Raw genomic sequence first — 22159 nt, 5'->3', positions numbered from 1 at the left:
TTGGTGAAGTGTCTATTCATGTCTTCTGCCCATTTTTTAATTGGATTGTTTGTCTTTTTGTTATTGAGGTGTTGGAGTGTTCTATAAATTCTAGAGATAAGTCCCTTGTCAGATATGTTATTACCAAATAAAATCTCCAAATTTGAAAATACTACGATGACATGTCATTTACTCTATAATATTAATTAAAAAGAGCTCTGGTGGCATAGTGGTTAAAGCATTGAGCTGCTAACCTTTAGCTGCTAACCAAAAGGTTAGCGGTTTGAACCCATAAGCCACTCTGCAGGAGAAAAATGAAACAGTCTGCTTCTGTAAAGATTTACAGCCTTGGAAATCCAGTGGAGCATTTTTGCTCTTGTCTGGTAGGGTCACTATGAGTTGGAATCGACTTGATGGCAGTGAGTTTGGTTTTTTTCTTTTTAAAGGTCACTTTATACTGAACATAATGGGAAGCCTTTGAAAGGTTTTAAATAGAGAAGTAGCATGATCAGTGTCTTACTTATCTAGTGCTGCTATAATATAAATACCACAAGTGGATGGCCTTAACAAACAGAAATTTCTTTTCTCATAGTTTAGGAGGCTGGAAGTCCAAATTCAGAGCTCTGGCTCAAGGGGAAAGCTTTCTGTCTTGTTGGCTCTGGAAGAAGGTCCTTGTTTCCTTTCCATATCTGTGGGGCTGGTGTTCCTTGGAGATTTTCATATGTCTTGGCATCAGTCTTCCCCTGGGGCTAGGAAATGCTCAAGACAGGGACCCGAGGTCCAAATGACACACTGTACTCCTGCCTCTTCTTTCTTGATGGTAGTCAGGTCTCTGCTCAATTCTCACTCCTTTTATCTCTTGTAAGATAAAAGGTGATGCAGGCCACACCTGAGGAGAACTCCCCTTACATTAGATCAGGGCTGTGATGTAAGTAAGGATTTGTATCCCACCCTAACCCTTTACAACTGATTGGCTGATCACAGGGGACCATATCAAGGTGGGGGTGATTATATCATTACATAACTGTCAAACCACTGAGAACTTGCCCAGCCAAATTGACAAATATTTTGTGAGGACACACTTCAATCCATTCAATCAGATAGGTGATTTGGAATTCAGAGCAATGTAGAGGAAAGATAGGAGGTAGGGCACAGCATTTATAGACTTCTGCAAGAGTTCAGGCAAAATATGAGGGGGATTTTAATTAAACCATGAAGATAGAAGGGAGAAGCCCAATTTGGTCCCCTTAGAAACATGTGAGGTGGGCAAGTCAAATTAAGATCACCATCTAGGGGAGGTGCTCTTACCTTCCATGATACCTGGCCATTAATGTGTTATATTGTATAAGGTAATTATTTTTATTAATGTATAATGGTTTTGTAGGAGCTCTGGTGGCATAGTGCCTAAGGCACTTGACTGCTAACCAGAAGGCTGGCGGTTCAAACCCACAGCCACTCCTCGGAAGGAAGATGGGGCAATCTACTTCCATAGTGATACTGCCTTGGAAACCCAAGGAGGGGTCGCTATGAGTTGGGTCCGACTCTACAGCACATAACAACAACAACAACAACAATGGTTTTGTATGATAACATTCCTGTGACTCTAACATTTTATGATTTATACTCAATGATTTGCATCATTTCTGTTCCTTGACAGAGAATATAAATGAAGTGCTGTTTTCACTAAAAGGATGCTTTCTTGGAGGCATATTATGTAGTAATTATATTATTGGGATGTGCAGTCATTGATGCTGGCCAATTATTTGTGTGTAATTCAACAAATACCTTAATTGTATAATTTGATTTTTTATTATGGGTATTAACTGTACTTTCTCCTGATTTACCTTTATTTATGAATTACCTAATTTTCAATAACCTACGGTTCTTCATAATTTTAATTTTAGTTATGGGAATCCCCAGACCACCTTGGGTTCCAGACAGTATGTGAACTTCTCCACCATGTTGGCGGTACTATCTTGCCATCTGAAACTTTCAGCCAGGAATTTCCTAAAGGTGGGCAAACACTACTCCATGGTGAAAGAAAGCTATCAAGTGACACTAACCTCTCTCCATGGATTTCAGCTTTACCAGCTGATTCCACTTTAAACTGTTTGCTCTACAATTCTCATGAATATGAAGTATCATTTCCACGGATAGAAGGAATGTTATTTCTCCCTGCTAAAGGTAAGCAAGTAATATCTTGGGGTTTGTTTTTAGGTACATTAATTTCTTCAAGGCAAGTCCATGCTTTTAACTTCTTTAGGATTCTCAGCAGCCTACCCACTCCATTAATGCACATAATTAGAAGAATTAAAAGATATCTAAGCAAAATCAGAGATACCACAAGAAAAGAATGATATAAGTTACCTGGAAGAGTCAACACATTAGAATCTTCACAAATTTGTTTTGCCATATGTTTTGCTATATGATGAATCCCATTTCTGAATATATTATGTATTCATGTAGAACTAATATCATATAGAGATGTATGTAAAACTATGTCATATACTGTTTAGGGAATTTTTTTTTTAATTTTAGTTTGGTTGAAAGTTTACAGAGCACATTAGTTTTCTATTCAACATTTTGTACACATTTTGTTTCGTGACATTGGTTGTAGTCTCTTCAGTGTATCAACACTCTTGCTCTTTCCTCCCCGGATTCCCCATTTCCATTTGTCCTTTCCTGCCTCTCTTGCCTTCTAAATTTTGTTTTTGGGCAAATACTCCCCTTTAGGACTCATATGGTTGATTGTATTGAAGCATACATTCCTGTTATTATTCACTGTATAGGTCTGTCTATTGTTTGGCTGAAAGTTGATCCCTGGGGATGGCTTCAGTTCCAGGCTTAAAGGGTGTCTAAGAGCCACAGTCTCAGGCATTCCACTAGTCTCTAAGACCTGTAAGTCTGGTCTTTTTTATTTTTTTAATTTTGTTCTACATTTCTCTCTCTCTCTCTCTCTCTCTCTCTCTCTTTCTCTCTCTCTCTCTTTCTGTGTCCAGGATTTTCTATTGTGATCCTGATCAGAGCAGTAAGTGATAGCCAGGTACCATCTAAGTCTGGTCTCAGGGTCATGGAGGCTGGGGTTCATGTGGTCCATTGGTCCTTTGGAATAATTGTTTACTTGAATCTTTGATTTTCTTCACTTTCTTTGCTCTGGATGAGGAAAGACCAATAGTTGCATCTGAGCTGGCCACTCGCAAGCTTTTAAGACCCTACCCACTAGTCACTGATATACAATATAGAACATTGTCTTTGTGGGCTGTGTTATGCCAGTGGAGCTAGTTGTCCCCCAAGACTGTGGTCCTGAGTCCCGAAGCCCAATGAGTAGTTTAAGGAATTTTCGAGAGCAATTTTGTTTAAGCAATATTTACCATATACATTTGTCCTTAGAACTTAACCTTCTTGTAAGATGCACTGTATTATTGCTTGGATAGTATTTCCAAGTCAGATAATTATTGGTTCTGTCATCAAGTTGAGGAGCTCTGGTAGCATAGTGCCTAAGGCACTTGGCTGCTAACCAGAAGGCTGGCGGTTCAAACCCACCAGCCACTCTTTGGAAGGAAGATGGGGCAATCTACTTCCGTAGTGATACTGCCTCGGAAACACAAGGAGGGGTCGCTATGAGTCAGATCCAACTCGATGGCACATAGCAACAACAACAACAACACCATCAAGTTGTGCCTTTGTAATTCCTTTTGTATATAGCATTTCCTATAGAATCATATGAACCTGCTGTAATAGTCTTTTGACAATAAAATGAGGTCTAATGTATGAACTAAATGATAATATGAGTATCTCAACTGATAAATTGATTTTTTTCTTCTTGCTGTTAAATCTGTTTTTGAACTGTTTCTTATATTATGAGGCCTTGATAGTTCAGTGGTAGACTTCTCACCTTCCATGTGGGAGGACTCAGGTTCCATTCCTGGCCAGTGTACTCATGCACAGCTACTAACCATCTGTCAGTAGCAGCTTGTATGCTGCTATGATGCTGAACAGATTTCAGCAAATTTCTTATATTAGAATTTTAATAATTTTATCTCTATCAGGCAAAGAGATTCAAGAAACATGCATAGTTACCCTAGAGCCCTTGACCATGTATCAGAGCCATTTTAAGAAACCGGTCAGAATTGTTCTAAAAGGCCCAGTCATCCATTGGGCTCTCCCAACGAGCAGCACTTTGGGCACTGATATCTGGATGTTACAGAGTCCTGAAGATGACAGATCAAGTCAAAGGTTGTTATTTCACCAGCTGTCAAGTATGCTGACTGCTGAAGACTTACATCTGGTAGGTATCCTCCACATGGTAAGTTATTTTTGTCTAGTAACGCTGGTAAAGTGAAATAAGTAGGTTTGCAAAATGCCAAGGAAGACCTTTGTCTTAATTTCCTAGTGTTGCTGTAACGGTATCACAAGTGGTTGGCTTTAAAGAACAGAAATTTATTTTTTCACATGGTCTTGGCTGTGTTAATTCCTTCTGTAAACCTCTCCTGGTTTCCAGCATTTACTGGTCATGCTTGGCATTCCTTTACTTGTAGATGACTCACATGTCATCTGTCTTCCCCTTTTTGTGTCTCTGTATTTATTCTGATCATTTTATAGCTCGGAAGTAATTAGATTTAGGATCTGCCCTATGCTGGTACAACCTTATTAATAACAAAAGTAAAGCCCTGTTTCCATACAAGATCACAGGTATAGGGGTTAGGAATGCAACACATATTTTTGAAGACACAATTCAAAATAATGTTATCTACATTGTAGCATTGTGACAAAATGCTTAGTAGTGAAGAAACCATTCATAAAATTGCATGTACTCTGAATATAGTTACATTAAATTACTCTCACTTAGGAAAAAGGCAGTGGGCCATATAGAATGGTTGTATTAGAATGCCAAAGTCATGGGTGATTTCTCATTATTTTTTAAATGTTCTGTTATGTATTTACTACTTTTATAATATATTTCATTTAAGAAAAAGCCACAGCATTGTAAAATTAGATATCATATTACCCAGTAGTTCATAAACTTAGAATTGTCTTCTGGAAAGAAACGTATACATACACAGATGTGGTTAAAGATGATCGTTCTTTTCAAACTACCAGTGACTTCCTTACCTTGGTTTGTCTGTTGCCTTTGTAACCTCAGTTGGAATCTATACCCTGGATGCCCCTGTGAAGCACTACAGGAAAATTGGGTGATTATCCAAAAAGATGTTCTAGGAGTTGTATGCTGTGATAGAAGGAGCACTAGGTTGGGAAGTCAGGAGATCTGGATGAGGGTCTTAGTTCTGCTGCCTACTGTGTCATCTTGGGTGAATCACTTAGTGGTGGTACTGCTTTCTTGTTAAGAGAGAGCTTGGACTTTGAAGTCAGGTACCATGGCCCTGCCCCTTATTACTTTCTGGGTCATCTCTTAACCTCAATTCCTCCTCTATAAAATGGGGTTAATTATTTTTACCTCAGAGTAGTTGTGATGATTCAATGAGTTATAACAAGCACATAATAAATGCTTAGTTAAATATTCAGTAACTTTAGGCCTTCATTTGTAAATTGAGGAATTAGGGCTATGTGACAAGTAACTACTCTTCTATCCCTAATAACCATCAAGCTTCTCTTTTCTAGTTTTTTCAAAAATACTATAATCATTGGGAAAATTCAGTCTTTTACTAAGCTACATTCTGTGTTAGGCATATTGACAACAATATGCTCAACTAATTACAATTTTTTATATAGGTTGCCAGTGTGGATCCTGGTGAAGGCTGGCCCCCTCTCACTGGAGTTATTTCTCCCTTCTCCACCAATGCTGCAATTCTCACTGTGTTCCGTACCAAGGATGTTGAATTTCAAAGACATTTTCTCCAAAAGGTTGTGCCAGAGAGCCCCCAGGATACACTTTCTCTTTTCTCCGATATCACAAATGATGTATTGAAGTGGATTCATAATTCACTTGAAGATCCTGCTCCTCCTGGTAAGCTTGTGGACTAATAGCTAACATCATTGAGGGTGATGGTTTACAGTCTTCTCCAGCCATCAGAACTTTTTTTTCTACCATATACTACTTACTAGAATTTGCCTACCCCCAACAACAACAAAAAAAAAAACTCACTGCCATCAAGTCAATTCTAACTCATAGCAACCCTTATTGGGTTTCTGAGGTTGTGAATCCTAACAGAAGTAGATTGCCCCCTCTTTCTTCCACAGAGCAGCTGGTGGGTTTGAACTGGAGACTTTTTGGTTAGCAGCCAAATATTCTGTCCACTACACCACCAGAGCTCCTTACTTTATAAAACAGATGAAAACAAACTATAACACTTCAGGAAGTTTAAATCATTATTTATAGAAATCTTGAAACACTCTTGAGGAGGTCTAAGGCTCTGAAACCAGTTTGAAATCAGAGAGAGAAGGTGAAACCTGGTTTTTAATGTATCTAGTAAAGACTATGTAAAACCAAGAAGCCCTGGTGGTATAGTGGATAAGCACTGGGCTACTAACCAAAGGTGGTTTGAACCCACCAGCCACTCTGCAGAAGTAAGATGTAGCAGTCTGCTTCCATAAAGATGACAGCCTTGGAAACCCTATGAGTCAATTCTACTCTGTCCTATAGGGTTGTTATGAGTTGGAATCAACTTGGTGGCAGTGGATTTGGTTTTTTGTTTGGTAGGTAAAACTAGTGATTCTATCTACCTTGTAATTCATTGCACTGTTACTAACATAATACAGACCTCATTTATGCTAGGTAGATTTAAATATAATCAATTTTATTAATTCATCTTATATTTTATTAATTCATTTATTCAACAGATTTGTTGAGTGCCTGGTATATGTCAGGTTCAGTTAAATACTGGCAATACATCAGAAAACAAATGAGACAAAGATCTCTTCTTGTGGAGCTTATCATCTAGTCAGGAGAAACAAGACAATAAAGTAAATAAGAGAATTATATAATTTATTTGAAAGAGATACATACTATGGAAATAAGTAAGTCGGATAAAAGGAGTACAGAGTTCCGGTAAGAGGGAGCATTGCAATTTTAAACAGGTAGTCAAGGTAGTATGAGTTGAAGCAAAGAAGTGATAGTTGAGTGAAAGCTTAAACAGCCTTGGTAGAAGCAACAGCAAGTGTAAAAGCTTTGAGCAGAATGGATATGTGTCTGGTGTATTTGAGGAATAGCAGGGAGGCTTGTGTGGCTGAAGAGAAAGGAATAAAGGGGAGAGTAGTGGAAGATAAGGTCAGTTGTTATTAGGTGCTGTTGAGTTGGTTCTGACTTACAGCACAACAGGAAGAAATGCTGTCCAACTCTCTATCATCCCTAGAAATTGTTGCTATATTTGAGCTCATTGTTGCAGCGGTGTGTCAGTTCATCTTGAGAATCTTCCTCTTTTTCACTTACCCTCTAACTTTACCAAGCATGCTATCCTTCTCCAGGGACTATTCCCTTCTAATAACATGTCAGAGGGAAAGTAAAAGACCAAATTATGAATGACTTTATCAGCCATTGAAAAGACTGGCTTCTACTGTGAGTGAGAAAAGAAGTCTTTGGAGAATTTTTTCAGAGTGACACTACCCAACGTACATTTTGGTATTACTCTGGCTGCTGTTTTGAGAATTGACTATAGTGAGGCAAGGTTAGAAACAGGGTGACCAGTTAGAAATATTGCAGTAATCCAGGCAAGAGGTGGTGGTAACCCAGACCAGGGTGGTAACAGTGCAGGTGATTAGAAACAGTTGGATTTCTGGATATATTTTGAAGGTAAAGCCACGGGATTTGCTCTTAGATAGAATGTGTGATATGAAATATAGTGAAGTTGAAAATGACTCCAGACTTTTTAGTCTGAGCAATTGGTAGAATACAGTTATCTTCTAAGATGGAATAGACTGTAGAAGTGGGGGCTAAGAATTGTGAGGATTGGGGGGTTTTGTTTTGGATGTGCTAAGTTTGAGATGTCTATTAGACATTCAACTATGGTATTAAGTAGATAGATATATGTGTTTGTTTGGAGTTTAGGGGATCAGTCTGGACTGGAAATGATGGGAGTCGTTAGTGTGTAGATGATATATTCAAAGCCATGAGATGGGCTAAGATAACCTGGGAGCACACATAGATAGAGAAGAGGACTGAGGACTAAATTGAACATCCCACTGTTAAGTAGTGTTATAGATTGAATATGGTCATCCCTCATCTCCCCCCACAAAATGTGTTGTAAATCCTAACTTCTATGCCTGTGGTTATATTCCTGTTTGTGAATGGCTTGTCTTTGTTATGTTAATGAGACAGAATTAGTGTAGAATATAAGCTAGTCAGTAAAACATACACCATTTCATTAGTTCTGCATGTACCATTTAGTGACATTGATTACATCTTTGACCTGTCCCTAAGATTCTTACCGAATCTTTTGAGTTGTTTTTGCCAGTTTAATCCCATATTATGGTTGGTATTGTCATGTGCCATCCAGTTGGCCCCGACTCATAGTGACCCCTCCTTGGGTTTCGGAGGTGGTATCACTATGGAAGTAGATTGCCTGACCTTCCTTCCAAGGAGTGGCTAGTGGGTTTGAACTGCCAGCCTCTGGTTAGCAGTCAAGTGCCTAATGCACTATGCTATAGATAGTTCTTAAAAGAGCATAATGCTCAAGGCAGACGTTTTTAACTAGTTAAGCTATACTATTGTAAGTTTTAAAAAGACTTTAGGGAATATTTTTGGTTTAAGGTTTAAAGATTATCTCAGTACAGTAGTTTCAGGAGTTCATCTAAGTTTCATGGGTCCAGGAAGTCCAGAGTCCATGAGAATTTGAAATTCTTTTCTGCATTTACCCCCTTTTGATCAGGACTCTTCTATAGAATCTTTGATCAAAATGTTGAGTAATGGTAGGTGGTCACCATCTCGTTCTTCTGGTCATGTCAAATGAGGCAGTTGTTAGCCACACATTTCATATCCTCCTCTTCTTGCTGACTTTCCTTCCCCTGTTGCTGCAGGCAAATAGAGATTGATTGTGTGTTGGATGACTGGTTGCAGCTTTTATGCCCCAGGCACTATCCAAAGAAATAGAAGGGAGAACAAAAGCACTAAACACAATATTAGGACAATTAACTGGATGTCCCTTGAAACCATGACCCTAAGGTTTTTGGTCATACATAAGGAGTCTCAGCACCTACTCTCTTTTTCTTTTTACATCATTTTTGTAAATATATCTATCACACAACTATAACCAATTCAACTTTTATAAGTGTACAACTTATTGACAGTAATTACAGTAATTGGTTGTGCAGCCTTACCATTATTCAACACAATATTTCCATCTATTGTTTCTCCTCCCTCCTGCCCCTGGTAACCACTAATAAACTTAATTCTCTATACATTTGCCCTTTCTTATATTTTATGTGAGTAAGGTCATATCATATTTGTCCTTTTGTGATTGACTTATTGTCTATAAGGAGCTCTGGTAGTGTAGTGCCTAAGGCATTTGACTGCTAACCAGAAGGCTGGTGGTTCAAACCCATCAGCCATACTCCTCAGAAGGAAGATGGAGCAATTTACTTCCGTAGTGATACTGCCTTGGAAACCCAAGGAAGGGTCGCTATGAGTCAAAATCGACTTGATGGCAATGAGTTTTTTTTTTTTTTTTGGGTTTGGTGGCATAGTGCCTAAGGTGTTTGGCTGCTAACCAGAAGGCTGGCAATTCAAACCCACCAGCCACTCCTTGGAAGGAAGATTAGGCAATCTACTTCCGTAGAGATACCGTCTGCGGTGTAGTCAATTATCTGGTATGGTTTTTCTAGCCATAAACCTTTGTAAACTCCTGGTGGAATTTGTCATAAGCAACTGAGTAGCTCCTAATTGTTAAAGTTATCCATCTGGGGTATTTCTGTTGCATGTAGCACCAAGTAATTTTCTGGGAAGTTCGGTCTCTCTCAAGTGTATAGAATTCTGATGTTGGGATTGGTTAGTTTGGCCATTCTGCCAGGCTTAAAAAGGAGCCCTTCTAGAGGCAGAAGGAGTTCCTCTGATTGCTGACTGAGAAAGACATGCTGCTGAGAGAAATGCACTCCTGAGAGACATGCATTACAGAGGGTGACACCGAGAGACATGCACTTCTGGAAGAGAGACCGAGAGAGATTGTTGGCTGAGAGATAGCGGGCTAAGAGCAACTAAGTATATTACTGAACTTGAATGGTAGCCTGTTGCTTCCCTAATAAACCCCATAATCTGTGAGTTCTGTGTGGCCACTACAGCGAATTAGCAAACCCAGCAGAGAGGTGGTGGGTGCTGTGGGAGGAACGGTTGGTGTCAGGGCTGGAGGGAGGTGACATGTCTGGCCTCTCAGGAATAGGCCTTGGGCTACTGATGGTGATTCTATCTTCCTCTTGTGGGAAAATAGAAGAGGTCAGAAGATGCAGCTTCCCTGCCCCTTCGGTACCACCTTGGAAACCCAAGTTGCTGTGAGTCGGATTTGACTCAAAGCAGTGAGGTTTTTTTTTTTGTTAAATGCTATTATAAATGTTTCCATAATTTCCCTTTCAGATTTCTCATTACTGGTGTATAGAAACCCAACTGATTTTTATTTAACTTGTTACCCTTCAACTTTGCTAAATTCCTCTTTTAGTGTCGACGTTTTCTTGTGGACTCTTTGGAATTTTCTACATACAGGATTAAGGAGGGATCGCTATGAGTTGGATCTGACTTCACGGCAGTGGTTATATTGGTTGCGTAGGATCATATCATCTGCAAATAAAGATAATTTTACTTTTTCTTTTCCAATCTGGATACTTTTATTTCTTTTTCTTGTCTTCTTGCTAAGGCTAGGACTTGTAATACAATATTGAATAGAAGTGGTGAGAGTGAGTACCCTTGTCTTGTTCCTAATTTCAAAGGAAAAGCTTTCAGTCTTTCTCAATTAAGTATAATGTTAGCTGTTGGCTTTTCATACATGCTTTCAATCATATTGAATAATTTCCCTTCTATTCCAGTCTCCTTTCTTTCATCAAGAAAGGGTGTTGGATTTAATTGAATAGTTTTTCTGCATTCATAGAGATGATTGTGATTCTTTGACTTTGTTCTATTGATGTGGTATATTACATTGCTTGATTTTCAAATGTTGAACCATCCCTGAATTTCTGGGATAAATCCCACTTGGTCATGCTGTATGACTCTTAAAAATGTGCTGTTGGAGTCTGTTTGCTAGTGTTTTGTTGGGTATTTTTGCATCCATATTCATAAGAGAAAATGGCCTATAGTTTTCTTTTCTTGTGATATCTTTGTCTGGTTTTGATACCAGGGTTATGTTTGCCTCATAGAATGAATTGAGGAGTATTCCTTCCTTCTCTATCTTTTGAAACGGTTTAAACAGTATTGGTGTCAATTCTGTAATTGGGAGAATTCCCCAGTGAAGCCTTCTGGTCCAGGACTTTTTTTTGTAGATTTTTGATCATCGATTCAACCTCGTTAGTTGTTATGGGTCTGTTGAGACTTGATTTCTTCTTGAGCAGTTTGGGTACGTTCTGTGCTTCTAAGAATTTGTCCATTACATTTAGGTTATCCAGTTTGTTACTCAGTTCATAATCTGTCATAATTCTTTTAAGTCTGTCTGGTCAGTTGAGTATTATTTATTCTTGTACTAAAGCTACTTTTAAGGGATACATTTTTAAGAATAGAAAAACAACCCAGTTTTAGCACCTATTTAGAGAACATTTCAGGAGTAAGATGAGGGGATGTTTTGCCAGTAACGAGAAGAAAGACTTTAAATTGTGTTTGTACATTTCTGGAATAGTATTTTTCATAGACAACATGGGCTTTGGAGTTCATGGGCAGATAAAGTGTTAAAGATAAATGCCTCTTTGTGTGTCCTTTGGAGGAATGCAGTCAGTGCAGGGGAGGAGCAGGTGCTTGGAATTTTCTGATTTGGTTCCAATGCCTCTTTTCCTCTCCTGCCTCTGATCCTTTGTCCCCTGTAGCTCCTGTTCCAGAGTGGGCCCAGCAGGAGCTTGGCTGCACCATTCCCTGGAGTACAGCTGTCTCTGAGAAGTGGTTTACTTTCTCCAACCTCAGTGGTGCCAGTTCAAATTTAATGGAATCATTCTGGTAAGACTTTTTTAAAAAAATTTCTCTTGAGTATTGGTTATTAAAATAACCAATGAGCTCCTCATTCTCTAAGCACAGTCCAAAAATATTAAAAATTAATATAAAAATAAAATACCCGCTTGTATTATGTTGTTGTTATTTACTTCCAAATATTTTCTGATGCCCTTGTATTGTAGACATCAGAAAATATTTGGGAGTAAGTAGCTCTGGTGGTGTGGTCCCTACGGCATTTGACTGCTAACCAAAAGGCTGGTGATTCAAACCCACCAGCCACTCCTCGGTCGGAAGACTGGGCAATCTACTTCCATAGAGATGCTGACTCAGAAACCCAAGGAGGTGGGGTTGCTATGAGTTGGAATTGACTTGATGGCAGTGAGTTTGGTTTGGTTTAGAAAAATTTAAAGCTGATTAGCTAAGAGCCCAACAGAAGAAGTAGTACAAAAGAGTGAACCCAAAAAATAAAGAAGAAAGGTAATAATAAAAATAAGGATAGAGATGAATTAATTAAAAACTTATAATAGAGATGGACAGAAACAAAAGGTAATTCTTTGAAAAGCCAAATGAAATAGAGAAATTTATAGCAAGACTAAGCAATTAAAAACAAAATGGTACAAATAAATATTAGAACTGAAAAAGATATAGCATAAATTAAAAATATTGTTAAGTGGTAAGGTGGAGGTTTATTTTTTTACCACATAGATACCTAGTTGCTCTAGTACTACTTGTTAAAAGACAGTCCTTTTTCCCATTGCATTATTATAACATTTTTGTTGAAAATCATTTGACTACCATTATGCAGATCTATTTTGGACAAATAAAGTCTAGAAATTATGCTAATAGCACATTGTCTTCAGAACTGAATTATCCTATTATCATATTGTCTTAAGCACTGTAGCTTTATAGTAAGTCTTGAAATCAGGTATAAACCCTCTCAACTTTCTTCTTCTTCTTCTTTTTTCCCAGAATTAGTTTGACTATTCTAGATCCTTTATATTGCCATATAAATTTTAGAATTAACTTGTTAGTTTCACAGAAAAGCCTGCTGAGATTTTGACAGGGATTGTGTTCAATCTACAGATAATTTGGGAAGAACTGACATCTTAACAATATTGAGTCTTCTGGTCCATGAACATGGTGTATCTCTCCTTTTATTTAGGTTTTCTTTAATTTTGCTCTGTTTTGTAGGTTTCATTGTGTAAGTCTGGCACATACTATTTTTTAAATTATCTGTAAGTATTTTGTGTTTTTGAATGCTGTTTAAATGTTAAGGAGCCTTAGTGGCACATTGGCTAAGTGCTTAGCTGTTAACTATAAGGTCAGTGGTTAAAACCCACCAGCAGCTACTGGTGATCTGCTCCTATAAAGATTGCAGCCTAGAAATAAATGTTATTTTTAAATTTCATTTTCCAGTTGTTTATGATGATCTGCAAAGAAAAGAGAACTTTATTAACCTGATAAAAAGTATTTATCAGAACACCACAGCAAACATTATAATTTTAAAAATGAAACTTGAGAAACATTCCCTTTAAATGTTAGGACTGAGCCAAGAATGCCATTATTATGGGTTTTATAAAACCTTACATTAGAGATCCTATTTAAGGCAATAAACAAACAAAAAAAAAAAACCCAAACTCACTGCCGTCGAGTCGGCCCTGACTCATAGCGACCCTTCCTTGGGTTTCCGAGGTGATATGACTATGAAAGTAGATTGCCCAACCTTCCTTCCAAGGAACAACTGATGGGTTTGAACCACCAGCCTTCTGGTTAGCAGTCAGATGCCTTAGGCACTATACCACCAGAGAGAGCTCCTAAGGCAATAAGACTAGAAAAATAAATGAGGTATAAATATGGAAGTATTTTGTATTTGAAGATGATATGATTATTTTCATAGAAAATCCAAAAGATCCTATACATGATTAAACTGATTAAGAAAATTCAGCAATGTTGATGGATACAAAAAATTAGTGTATAAAGTCAATAGTATTCCTATATGCCAATAACAATTATATAAAAGGATATCGTGTATTAATGTTATCAGCAACAATTATTAAGGTGCCTAAGAATAAATGTAGCAAAAGATGGATAAGAATCAAGGGCAGAGAACAAGACAGATAGGTGCACCTCCCCCTATCAGATATCAAGATTTACCATTAAGCTATAGTCAATAAAGTGTGTGGTGTTGATGAAAGGTGGACAAATAGACCAATGAAACAGAATAGAAAGCCCAGAAAATGACCCACAAAAGTATGGTAGCTTGGTATATGATGAAGGTAGCATTATAAATCAGCAGGGAAAGAACAGACTTTTCAACAAATGGTCATATGTAGATAACGTGAAAAGAGATAAAAACAAGATTTCTACCCCAGCATTCACAGAAATACATTCCTAACAGTTTAAAAACAAAATGTCAAAAGCAAAAGTTTAAAATTGTTACAAGAGAAAATAGGAGAATATCAGGCTAGGGATATATTTCTCAAATAAGACAAGAAATAAAAATGATAAAAGGAAAAGTTCGATAGATTTGACTGTAATAAAATTTTAAATTTTTGTATGGTTAAAAAGACAAGCCATAGACTTAAATAGCTGCAGTCCACATCACCAACAAAGGATTAGTATCTAAATTAATACAGATCTTCCAAAAATACCTGTTAACAGGTATTTAATCTTGGGCAGTGCATGCATGTCTTCATAGTATCGTAGTCTATAATTTTCTTTTTGAAAGGTTCATAACTTTAAAAATCAACAAAGCAAACAAACAAAAAACACCAGGCAAACCCTCCCCATGGCTGAAGGAAATGCCAGAACATTTAGAATTAATCTGCTTCAGACATGCTGTATGTGTGAAGCTCATGTTGTTGTTATGTGCTGTCAAGTTGGACCCGACTCATAGCGACCCCTCCTTGGGTTTCCGAGGTGGTATCACTACCGAAGTAGATTGCCCAACCTTCCTTCTGAGGAGTGGCTGGTAGGTGAAGCTCATATCCCTAAAATATATTCTGACCTGTAATATCCCTTCAGCTAATGTCACTGTAACTTTCTCCTACTTTTAAATCAGATGATATCAGATAATGAGAAGTACTGAGATATAAATAATATATTTTTAAAATCGTGCCATTTCATAATTTCCTTAGTGACTGATAATTTAGCTCTAGGTGGAAAACACTTAATAACCAGTCATCCTCTCTGTCCCACTTCCTCCCCTTCTCAGGAATTCCAGATTAGCTTGCTACACTGCCAATTAGTGTACCACATTTCAGAAATCATTGCCATATACATTACAGTATATTACATCATCTTGTACTCTAGATTTTTAACATATATAAACAGAAAATAATTGGAAAGCCCTTAAGTGAAAATAGTTGCCGTATTTAGACATGTACCCTAGTACATGAAGAATTCTATATTGTATGTAATAATTAATGGTTTTGTTGCTGAGTTTATTCAAATTAGAAATAAGAAGGCCATTTTCCCTCCTGAGAAAATATATTTTGGAAGATATCTCATGGGTATATCTTTTGATTAGCTTTGAAAATGATAGTGGATTTTATTATTGTTTTGTTTGTTTTTAAAGCAATTTGGAAAATGTGAATTTTGGCTTCATACATCTTGATTTGTTCACAGGTTACTACAGGCTGCTTCAGCTAATAAGGAAGAATCTTCCAAAACTGAAAATGAATTAACACGTTGCCTCTCCGAGTTCTACCAGAGAAAATCTCATGAAGAATCTGCATTAGTTAGTCAGGAAGACAGCAGAAGAAAAAGTATGCACATAGAAAAGCTGTTTCTTTAGGCAGTCTGTTTTTGACACTGCACATTTTAAAATTTTGACACTATATACTTCCTGAAATGAGTTTGAAATGCTAACTGAATAATGAAAAAAAAAATTCTCATATTCTCGTATTTTAAATTAGAAAATAATACATTGGTACACTATTGGTAAGAAATCACCAACTATCCTTCCTAACAAATAAACCATTTTCATTTTTAGTTATAATAGAAATTTAAATACAACTTTGTATTCTGTTTAGAAATATTTATTTGCTACCTGCCTTCTTACTTATTATTTCACTTCATTGCTTAACAGAATCCCCCATGTTGTTGCATATTTACTTTATTTATAATTTCTCATTATATAATATATGTCATATAATTTTTTATTTGAGTCATTTTCTTAATGTAAGTTTCCAGGAACAAGTTATTGTGTTACAGAGTCAGTTTGACTCTAGGCTCAGATTGCTAAATGCTCTTTGTTTTTTTTTTCTAAATTGTCTTTCAAAAAAACTTCATTACGATCCTCTGCTCTTTAAGTAACATCAAAATGAGTCTGTTTTGAATTTGCCTTATGTAAAAAATCTGGTTACATTAAGGAGTTTAATTCCTAAACTTCAGTTAAAGATGTTGTGGATAGAAAGAGATGCAAGAACTACCTAAGTCAGATCAGTATGAAGGGATATATTTCATTTCAGTATTGTTTCACAGTAATCTGAATTAAAGTAATTCTTGATTTCATAGAAGTGAAAGTTGTTTTACCTTTCTTCCCATGATGCCGTTTCGGTAGGAGGTGTCCCACGTACTCCAGTCAGGCAGAAGATGAATACCATGTGCCGTTCTTTAAAGATGTTGAATGTTGCAAGGCTCAATGTAAAGGCTCAGAAGTTACAGCCGGATGGCAGTCCAGACGCAGCTGGGGAAAAAGGGATCCAAAAGACAGCCAGTGGAAGAACAGCAGATAAATTGGAAGACAAAGGAAGAACATTAAGAAGTTCTAAACCTAAAGGTATTCCTCCATTCTATTAAGTATGTTATAAGGACTACAGTAAATAAAAAAATTTTGTCTTATTCATAGATTGACGATCCTGCCACAAAGATGAGAGGAGAGCCAAGAGTCTGATACAAAATACGTACTCATTTGAGGAGAAAAGGAAAAAGTCATTTTGGGCTGAAACAGGCTGAGAAGGCTTCAAAGGAACCAGTGAAGCCCTTGCTAGATTTTGAAGAGTGAGCAAAGTTTAGATCGTCAGAGGGTAAAAGAAGAATGTTCCAGGTGGGGAATTAGCATGAGCAACATCACAGTGAAGAGCATGGCTTGGCCATAGAAGAAATAGTTAAAGAAGTTTGCCATTTGGGAATAAAGAGAGAGGGAAAATGTTCATGAGTAAGCTAAGGCTGGGTTATCGAGGTCTTTCCAAGTTGAACAGATGGATTTAGTCCGGTAGCTTTTATTTTCCTATTTGCTCTTTTTCCTTTCCTTTTTTTCTTTTTTTCAATAGAATGTGTCATATTCCCAGGGTACATTCTTAACTCACAGTGCCAGTACCAGCCCTCTAGGATGATTGTGAGGATAGGTTATGAACTTCAGGCAATAATTGCAAGATGTTACCTATGAGTTCTTTTGGAAATTCCAGAGTGAAAGTTTTGTGCTCCTTTAAAGATTTTCTTTTTCCACAGAAGATGGACATCCTAGATCTGTAGATGCTAATCAGTTTGAGCGAGACAAGACATCTTTCTTTGATGCACTAGTAGATGTGTGAAAATATAGATGGCATATGCAAGCAAGAACAAAAATATCACAGTACTCAGGACAATGTGGTATTAACATAATTTCTGATTCCATTCTGTCCAGAAATACACCTGAACCAGTGGCATATTGATTTTTGACGAAGATGCCACAGTCATGCAGTGGGAATTGTCTTTACAACAAATGGTGCCGGAACATCCGGGTCCTTGTTTAGAAAAAATTGCTCAGTCTGGCTATTGATTTCTGTGTTTCATTTGACTTTTCAAAGAAACATCTTTTGTTTCTATTGATTTCTATTGTTTCTGTTTTCTGTTTGATTCATTTTGGTCCTTAATTTTATTATTCCCTACCTTCTTTAGTTTTTGGATTGACTTTTTTGTTATACTTCTTATGTTGGACTTTTGGCTAATTAGATTTTTTGTTTTTCTTCTTTGCCGAAATTATCATTTAAGTCTATGAATTTCCCCCTGAATTTAACTGCATTATACAAGTTTGCTATTTTCTGTTTTTCATTGATACTTAGTTCTAAATATTTTTTGATGTATATAACATACCCCAAACTGAATCCATTGCTATCAAGTCTATTCTGGCTAATAGCAACCCTACAGGACAGAATAGAACTGCCTCATAGGGTTTCTAAGGCTGTAATCTTTATAGAAGGAGCTCTGGTAGCGTAGTGCCGATGGCATTTGACTGTTAACCAGAAGGCTGGCTGTTCACACCCACCAGCCATTCCTCAGAAGGAAGGTTGGGAAATCTTCTGTAGTGATACTGCCTCGGAAATCCAAGGGGGGGTCACTGTGAGTTGGATCCAACTCCACGGCAGTGCGTTTGGTTTTGTTTTGGAATCTTTACAGAAGTAGACTGCCCTATGTTTCCACTGCAGAGCGTCTAGTGGATTCAAATAGCTGACCTTTCAGTTAGCAGTGAAGCACTTAACCACTGTACCACCAGGGGTTCTTCATCCCGAATGAAAAGGAATGTTTTATTTTTGTAATTAGTTTTTAATATTGTTGTACTGTCCTCAGAGAGTGTGGTATATATGATACTGATACTGATGATAGTTGCTTAAACTTTATGGCTTAATACATGGTCAAATTTTGTTACTGTTCTACTTGTTCTTGAAAATAAGGTATATTCTCTAATTGTTTATATTTGTTGACTTTGATTTACTTAAAATTATGAGGATAAGTTGTTTACATGCTTCATGAGAGCTAATGTATGTTCCCTAATTGTTAGGTACCTGGTTCTATACATGTCCATTATATTCAACTTCTTACTGTTTGAATTTTGAACATGCTTATAAATTTTTTGCTTCTTTTATCTATAACTGAGAAAATAGCGTTATAGTATTCCATGATGTGGATGTGCAGTTCTACCAATGTTTGCATCATATATTTTGAGGCTTTCTTGTTAAGTTCATAGAAGTTCCCAATGGTTTATATTTTAAGTATTTCTTTGCCATTATGTTTTGGATATATCTTATAAACAGCATAAATTTATTATTTATTTATTTTAAAATCTAATTTGAGTTCCTGTCTTTTAACCAGCAAGTTTAGACTGTTTACAGTTATTATGTTTACTGATAAATTTGGTGTATTTATAGCATCTTATTTTGTACTTTCTATTTAGCATGCTTTTTTCCTTTTCCAATGTTCTATGGGATTAATCAAGTTTTCCATTAGTGGTTACCTTTAAATTTTTAACATGTATACTTGATTTTCAAAGTCATAAAATTAATCACCGATATCTGCAACCAGGGTTTCTCAACTTAGGCACTGTTGATATTTTGAAATGAATAATTCTTTGTGGTGGGGGGTCTTCCTGTAGGATGTTTAGTCCTCCTTGGCCTCGACCCACTAGATGTTCCCACCTCACCAGTCATGATAATGCAGACATTGCTGAAAGTTCCCTGAGAAGCAGAATCTCCCCAGTTGACAACTACTGGCTTTAACAATATAACACGTAAGCTAGATTTGATAATTTGACTTTTTTCCCATAGATTTTAAAACCAAGGAGGAGCTGCTATCTTATATACATGAAATTTATCAAAAGACTGTGGCCACTGGAGAAATCCCGTTGTATTCATGTGCTCAGAACATGATCTCAACATTTAAAGCATTCCTAAAATCCAAAGGCACCAAGGAATTGGAGGTAAGAGAATTGAGATGTTGCTTGTTATAGATGTGATAGGTGGTAGAGTTGTTGGTAAGTTTGGTTTATATATCTTGGAAAATATCTATTATGAAGTATACCATTCAAAAATAGTAAGATGAGAAGGTGATAAGCACACTTCTAGATCTCAAAAGTAGGACATAGTGAACTGGTGAAGCAGAAATCAAGGAAAGAAGATGAGAGGTGGGGGATAATTACATCTACTTCCCTTCTAATGAGAACTCTGTCCTTGTCCAAGCCACATGTTAGCTGCATGGATTAAAACAGTGGTTTTAACTCTGGCTATATTTTAGAATCACTTATAGTGCCTAACGCACTTGACTGCTAACCAGAAGGCTGGTGGTTCAAACCCACCAGCCACTCCTTGGAAGGAAGATGGGGCCATCTACTTCTGTAGTGATACTGCCTTGGAAACCCAAGGAGGAGTCTCTATGAGTCAGGTCCAACTCGATGGCACATAACAACAACAATAGAACTTTTATTTATTTATTTATTTTAATGCTGATAACTAGCCTCCTGCCAGACAGAAATAGATTTCTGGAGACTGAGACGTAGGCATCTGTACTTTTGAAAAGCTTAGATGATCCTTATGCACAGAGAGTATCGTGAGCCACTGTTTTAGACCACGTTATTGTTACTTTATTATGGTCAAAACTGGACTTGTCTGTAATGAATAGTAATGCTTATCCTTCTTAATCACAAACTGTGGAACCTTCCTTTTAATAGAGCTCAAATCTGCTGACTTGCTTTATCTATGGCCATTCGTTCTCAAGTACTTATTTACCACATTCTTTTCAGATACAAAAGAAGATTTCATTATTTTTTGATCAAATGGAAGAAGGGGAAAATCTGTAAGGGAATGTGCTTCCCTACTTTGAGAGGGTATTAGCTGTGAAAGAAATTAAAAGTTTAATGTGCTCTTTTTCTTTGCCTTCACTAAGTTGCTCATAACTCCAGTATCATTTTATCTGCTTTACCTCATTGCTCAGGGACTAAGTTGGAAGAGGGATCAGACATGCAGGGTTATCAGTATGATGCCATCTTCCTCTCCCCCCTTGAAAAAAATTAAAAGTAACACTGTTAATCTTTGGTGTCATCGAGTTCATAGTGATTCCGTGTGACAGAGTAGAACTACTTTATAGGGTTTTCTTGGCCAGCAGATCACCAGGTCTTTCTCCTACAGAGCATCTGCATAGATTAGAACTGCCAATCCTTTGGTTAGTAGCCAAGCACTTAACCATTGTGCCATTGTACCATTATTAAAAATAATGGTAGTAATTGAATATCCTCCAATGTAATAATTTTTTTATTTTTAGATGAACTGCTTGAAGCAGGTAAAAGATAACCTCTTAAAAACTAGTAAAAGTCTTCGACAGAATCTAGGAAAAAAATTGGATAAGGAAACCAAAGTCAGAGAGTAAGTAACTACTGTTTTGTTTTTTTTAACCATTCCTACAAAACAAAGTTCCAGTGTTTGCTTGTATCAATTTAGATTGCCAATGAAGATGTTTTTGTACTGATTCATTATGATGTTTTAATGTGCAGTTTGAGTCACTTAATAACCATATCAATAATTTTAAAAAGACAATGACTTCTCTTTTTGGTTGTTATTTCTTATATAAATAAATCTGTGCTTAAGAAGGGAGCTTTCAGTGAATGGGTTAGGTGGCACTCAGCATAGATATGACCAAGTATTTCTTTTTTCTAAAGGTGCCAGCTTCAGATATTTTTTCGTTTGGAGATGTGTCTGCAGTGCCCTTTAATACAAGAGAGTATAGATGATACAGAACAAGTAGTGGAGGAGGCAAGTCTATAACTTAGTGCATTGGGAATGTGCCATAAATGCTGTTAGTTTCCCTACAGAGGGCACGTGGTAATTCTCTGTGATCTCCTTCAGGTGACAGAACTGCTGCGCATGGTGTGTTTAACTGAGGATTCAGCTTACCTAGCAAAATTTCTGGAGGAAATTTTGGGATTGTAAGTTTGATGGCTTCTAACTTTAAAATTATTCTACCAAGAGCTACGTATGATATTGTCTTAGAATTATGAAATTGTAAGGACTTTTTCTCGTGCTTGGTGAGGGAGAGGCTCAAGGGGGAAATGGTGACTGACAGTTCCATATTTAACCATTCTATTTCATAGGTATATTGAGTCCATGCCAAAGACACTTGGAAGTCTTTACAACAGCCTAGGGTTTGTGATTCCTCAGAAGCTGGCCACTGCCCTTCCTATAGATTTTTTCAGTGATGACTCCATCACACAGGAGAGCAAGTCACCAGATATTTCTGTGCCTCTTTTATCAAGTGCTCATAGATCAGTGTCAGGTGTCACTGAATCTGACCAACTAGAGGAGCTTCGTACCAGATCAGCCAAGAAGCGAAGGTAGGCATCGATGGAATTAACTTGCATATATA

The 22159-nt window shown here is 37.1% G+C and overlaps 1 protein-coding gene across 1 annotated transcript in view; it reads left to right on the top strand.

Moving 5' to 3' along the window:
* TICRR (TOPBP1 interacting checkpoint and replication regulator) overlaps nucleotides 1–22159 on the top strand; it is a 47757-nt gene that overhangs the window by 4856 nt on the left and 20742 nt on the right. The window contains exons 2-13 of the mRNA XM_007946108.1: nucleotides 1884–2163; nucleotides 4029–4267; nucleotides 5710–5944; nucleotides 10152–10154; nucleotides 11926–12052; nucleotides 15674–15813; nucleotides 16611–16829; nucleotides 19573–19724; nucleotides 21062–21162; nucleotides 21456–21549; nucleotides 21643–21722; nucleotides 21888–22127. Of these exons, the coding sequence (XP_007944299.1) occupies nucleotides 1884–2163; nucleotides 4029–4267; nucleotides 5710–5944; nucleotides 10152–10154; nucleotides 11926–12052; nucleotides 15674–15813; nucleotides 16611–16829; nucleotides 19573–19724; nucleotides 21062–21162; nucleotides 21456–21549; nucleotides 21643–21722; nucleotides 21888–22127 (1910 nt within the window). The remainder of the gene's footprint in view (nucleotides 1–1883; nucleotides 2164–4028; nucleotides 4268–5709; nucleotides 5945–10151; nucleotides 10155–11925; nucleotides 12053–15673; nucleotides 15814–16610; nucleotides 16830–19572; nucleotides 19725–21061; nucleotides 21163–21455; nucleotides 21550–21642; nucleotides 21723–21887; nucleotides 22128–22159) is intronic.

This window comes from Orycteropus afer, unplaced genomic scaffold (genome assembly GCF_000298275.1).
Source record: "Orycteropus afer afer isolate SDZICR_OR568_19922 unplaced genomic scaffold, OryAfe1.0 scaffold00150, whole genome shotgun sequence".
NCBI classification, from domain to species: Eukaryota; Metazoa; Chordata; class Mammalia; order Tubulidentata; family Orycteropodidae; genus Orycteropus; species Orycteropus afer.
This window is presented reverse-complemented; position numbering and strand designations above follow the sequence as displayed.